This window comes from Mizuhopecten yessoensis, unplaced genomic scaffold (genome assembly GCF_002113885.1).
Source record: "Mizuhopecten yessoensis strain PY_sf001 unplaced genomic scaffold, ASM211388v2 scaffold1281, whole genome shotgun sequence".
Taxonomy (NCBI): domain Eukaryota; kingdom Metazoa; phylum Mollusca; class Bivalvia; order Pectinida; family Pectinidae; genus Mizuhopecten; species Mizuhopecten yessoensis.
This window is the reverse complement of record NW_018403968.1, coordinates 8,520-13,960: the sequence shown is the minus strand read 5'-3', so window position 1 is coordinate 13,960 and position 5,441 is coordinate 8,520. Positions and strand designations below refer to the sequence as shown.

Below are 5,441 nucleotides of genomic sequence, written 5' to 3'. Positions count from 1 at the left end.
TCTGTGATTTATTTTCGGGAGTTTGACCACATCATCACCGACCCCCAGTGGCTTGCTGATTTCTTCAGCATCCTGATTACCGACGACCAGTTCCTCCCAAAAGGCGACCTTCTCCTGACCAAAGACCTGGACTTGTACATGACAAAGGGTGAACTGACTGACAAGTTGATCGACGGTCTTCTTAGTCTGGAAAAGAACCAAGATTTCTTTCCTTACAAGTCCGCTCTCCTGCCGCTGATGGTAAAGTTCGGACTAATAGTAAAGATACTAATGTCGGGAACCACTACAGAAAATGCAGAGTTCAGTAAGACGTACACCATTCCGAGCAAACTGATGGAGCTTCAAAGCATTGATGATATAACCAAAGAAGTCAGCATCTTTAAACAGAGAAACCTTGCTGTCTCCAAAACCTTATGCTTCGTGTTTAAAGATGTTTACGTCCCAGATGAACTTTTCCATAGAATCTTTGCCCAGATCATGAGAAGGTACAGAGCAGTGTCACTGTCAACAGACACTTTCTATGAGCGTGACCAGGTGACAGTAGGCAACACCACTTGTCTATATTTGGGCTTTGGATGTTTCAAAGTCGATGACCTTTGCAGAATGATCGTGTCCATGCACGCAGAGCGGTCAGCAATCGCTGTGACTGTGATCAGTCCAACAGAATCTCAGCTTCCCGCAGACTCTGGACAGCGTATTAGGCTCTCGATCGAACGAATTCTACTTGAGACGTTGCAAATGAGTAACCAGCAACACTTTGAGTACGCACATCAGCTGCACTGCAACTTCCACCTGAGTCCATACGACACCCCAGTACAGCTGTACGGCGTCATCCACTCAGAAAGGGGCGTGCCCTGTCAAGGCGGAGAATGCCTAGGCCAACACCGACTGTCCAGAACAGACACAACGTTTTGGAACATCACAGAGGTAATACACATTTTATATATTCTTCTGAATGTTTCATTTATTCTTTCAGAAAGCACACAACATTTATATTTGGTTCGTGAATTGTATCTTTAATATTGATATTCTGACACTATTTTTGTTTTTATTTAAAAAGATACAGGTGTTTTTCACCTTTTGGTGGGTTTTTTCTATATCTTTGTCAAAAAGCCACACTTTGTTTATCACCGTTTTAAGAAGTCAAATACCAGTCATTATTTATCAATATAGTACGGTAGTCTTTATCATTAATGTGACGTTATTTGTATTGTATTACTTGAATATTAAAAAAGGTGTATTTAAGGACTAAATATATTTATTCTTAGTAACGCTAAGCAATTTGTTTTAGGTTTCTGCATGGTTTCAAGGCAATGGGAATATCGCAGGTGAGAGTTCATGCTTATTGGCTAAAAGGTGGTAAGTAAATGACTTCAATATATCTTTGCAATGTTAGACTCGTTCATAACGTAAGTATACATGAGCTGAGGATATCAGAAAAAGATCACCAAACCCTCAAGTGTTTCATTCGTTGAAACGTCCTACATATACATGAATTTATGGTTAAGAAAGAAACTCGGAAGGTGTTCTAACAATTTGAATTAGCATCCGAGCTATTAAATGATTTAAATATAATACTCTGACGTCACCAATAAGTGTTTCGATTCCTGCAAAAATTCAGATATAAAAATATATCAACGCTCAATATATTGCAATGTCCTATGTCTCAAATTAAAAACAACTTTCCGTGCACCAATATTTTCTGGCGATCTCTTGATTGCTTTGTACAAGCATTTCTATTTTTCGAACTTATCCCAACTTTTTGGCACAGATTGCATAGTACTAGCACACAAAACCGGACTTATTTTGGGCGTTTAAAATACATCTGCTGATGCTATTTGAACTCTTCAATGTAAATAAAATGCATGCCTAAATATTTCTATAAATCGTGAACTGTGGACAAGTTTAAAGATTTAAAATATTGTTGTGAAGAGTTATCCGTTTTGGGTAGTGAGGTGAATGAATATTTTCAATTAACACATGCATCACAGCATACACCTTGTGGGACATTTAGTTGGCATGCAATTAGGGTCTCATCTCCGAAGAAAACATTTGTACAACATATAGGTGGACACTTTTTATTGTTTTAACTGTTATGGGCACATGCTCATAATGCTGCATATATCGGTTCATAACATTTTAATACTACTGCACGGAAACCGTGGTACCCAACCCATAATATGCTATAAACAACACTAGACAGAATACGTTGCAAAACACGAGTAAAGCTCAATGACAAAAGTATATTCAGCTATTTACAGGAACTCAACCTACAGAATAGCGGTGAATATAAAAGCAAAATAGCAACTGTGCTTTATTGTAAACGTGAGGCACGATGTGAGGAAAACTATTTTCAACCTGCTTTCTTTTTACTAGTCTGTCCTCTGTACACTAAAATCTAGTAACTGATGGCGAAGGTTTTGGACGAAAAATACATGTTCCTTCCAATGACGGCATTCTACATGTTTTCTAGTAGATAATACATTATACGAAAAGTAGAAACCTGACATTTTCAGTAATATTGATACATTATTAAACTCTATATACAATGTTTGATACAAAAACAAACATTGATTAACTTTACTGAAAGTATAGCATAACAAAAATAGTAATGGGTTTATTTTGTGTTTGTTATACCTGTTTTTACATTCAAATGAATCTTATGAGTAATAACTCCCAATATTGATAATTTAGGAACAACGGGGGTTGAACCGAATACCTCTGACAGGAGGCCGTCTCCTCGAGAACTTAGTCGTCTGTCCCGTCTAATCAACTCGTCTCACATTGAGCAGTTCTTTGTGGAGCTTGGGCTTCCTATTCTAGAAGTTGAGCATACAAAATGGGAGTGCCGCAACTTACTAGGAATCACCCTCATTACCAAGCTGTTCCTTAAATGGACAATCGCCTATCCGAATAAGACGATCCATGACATCCAACAAGCTATGGAGGCGGTTGATATGGCGACTGACCGTATCAACGACGCACTAGGAACAGATGAGGAATCCCAGGTTCAAGGTAAGAGGGTTATAACACAAAAGTATAGAACGTTTGATACACGAATATGCAAAATACTTAATGTTTCAAAACAGTATATCGAGATGATATTATCGAGGTTCATGTGTTATATACAATTTTACCTTGGCTATTTAAATGTAAAATGAATGCTAATATACCTAGCAATAAAACATAATCTCAATAGACTGACTTTTCTTCTTGTCTGGATGTTTGGTGATACCTGTAGTTGTGTACGTGTAATTTAAATAGATGACTGGCTTTTTCCATCTTTTTTATTTCCATGTGCTCAACTAGAGACATCAAATGATAAACTGACCTTTTATTCTGTTAAGGGATCTTAACATTTTAAGATAAAAGCTGAGCAACGGAAACAACTTTATTTTTAAATTATATATTAACCTATGATCGGTTCAATAAAAGTAGCAAGCTGAAATCTGCACACAAGACTTGGTTAACATTGCACAACTCTGCCTTCTGGTATTATTGTCGACGTCATTGAAACTTGTCATGTTCTTGGGTATGGTAAAAGATGATAACTTCAATTTCAAGATTGATTTTAAAAGTTTGCTGAATTCAGCAATTTATAACAAAGTTCTTTCCCGCAGATATGGTGCCATTTGAGGTTTGGAATAGAGTCCCATCTGAGGATGAAATAAGGAAAATCGTAAATTACATCGACAAAATGTACTTCAATATGTGCCTGGAGCTCGGATTGTCACCCCCAACTATAGCGCAATGTGAACTTTGTCATCCTACCGACTTCAGGACAAGAATGAGTGCTCTCCTTCGGTGTTGGATAGACAGATACCAGACAGAGGCAACCATAGGCAGGTTGCTGACAGCCATGAAGGTTTGTCAGATGGACTGGCATACAACAGCAACAATCTGGTCACCCTGATAAAGACGAAATATGTGATCTTGTGAAACTAATTCTTGTGATTCTGGATAAGAACACACCTGGTGATGTTTACTTTCTGATAACAAAGCTTTAATAGGACCATGGAAAAGAGTTTCACAGAAATGTTTCTATGAATTTCAGAGACCTAATATTTGACAGTTTAGACAAGGAAAATAATCGCTGGTGAACATTTTATTATTCAGGAGACCACTATATAGTGATTCGTAATAGTGCATATACCTTTCATCTCCAGGAATAAATATTTCGCGATTTTGCTCCGTGATCAAAACTCTATTGAAAAACATTATCGTATAGTCACAAATCTTATACTGAGACATCTTTCTATCAGCAGTGCAGAAAATTGAAAAGGTTCAATGTCCTTATACTATCATAGGAAGTTAATATTAATGAAATGTATGCACTATGTGATTTAAGATACTGAGGTATTTCTAACACATTCCTTTTTCTTTAATCGAAATACTTTCCGTGTAATTGAGTGAATTACAAAATTAACTGATTAGAGCACATGTTAAACTACCAACGTTAAGCGCATTTGTTTATTTGTCTTCATTAAAATCACTTTATTATTCACATGCTACCCTTTGAAATATAGTGATAACTCATCTGACCGTGTTCAACTTTGGTATAACTTTGAGCAAATAAAATTAACTTTATTCACTTTAACATGCATAATTCTCTCCTTACATCAAATCAAATGAGGGTGAACACATTTAACCATTGTTTACCATTCTGTATTGTTTCCTTAATATTTCATAGATAGTAATTCGTTTTCATTAGTGTACTGTATACGTTTGGGTGTTTTTTTTAACTCTAGGAATCTTTAAAAGTGTATACTTTTCAATTCATTTTTTTCTGATTTTGTTTTTACTTTAATGTTGAACATATGTGCACCAATATGCATAATTATGTTTATTATTTCTATGTTCATGTATATTTTACACGTTGTATTGAATGAGTGATTTTTTATTTCATGTTGATTATTAGAAGATGTAATCTGCGAACTCTTGGATTTGATAACAGCAGATGTGTATTGTCATAATATCCTAAACCAAAGTTAGCGTTTTTTGTCTTATGATCAACGTTCAGCACTATAATCAATGTATTTAAAGTAGTATCCCTATACACAGACTGTACATTACAGTAAACCTTATTTTCAGCACGCCCGTTGCTAAGAGTTTAAAAGACCTCACGATAATACCCTTATTGTATAATGTTAACATAACAATTCTTGATTAAATTTATACTGATGAAGATTTAGGATGCTGACTGGCGCGTACCAGAAAAGAAAATGTGCCCCAACTTAGGCTGGGATATTTTCTTTTGCTTTTATTTTGTTATCAGCGTTTTTCCTGAGCATTTCTTCCTTGCAATTTTACCTGAATACATCAAACTGTTCGGAGTTAATTTTGTAAATATGCGTGTTGTACTCTGCATGGCATGAAACTAGATACTTACTATTCAAGACGCGAGAAAATATCATTCTAGCCTCTCCCTCGTAGTACTATGT

General features: G+C 35.9%; 1 protein-coding gene across 1 annotated transcript; it reads left to right on the top strand.

Moving 5' to 3' along the window:
* Nucleotides 1-6: 6 nt before the first annotated feature.
* LOC110458783 lies at nucleotides 7-5,194 on the top strand. Its single transcript, XM_021510694.1, has 4 exons — nucleotides 7-927; nucleotides 1,292-1,328; nucleotides 2,695-3,015; nucleotides 3,621-5,194. Exons 1-4 carry the CDS (start codon nucleotides 139-141, stop codon nucleotides 3,911-3,913), a joined length of 1,440 nt encoding a protein of 479 aa, XP_021366369.1. The 5' UTR covers nucleotides 7-138; the 3' UTR covers nucleotides 3,914-5,194.
* The last annotated feature ends 247 nt before the right edge of the window (nucleotides 5,195-5,441 follow it).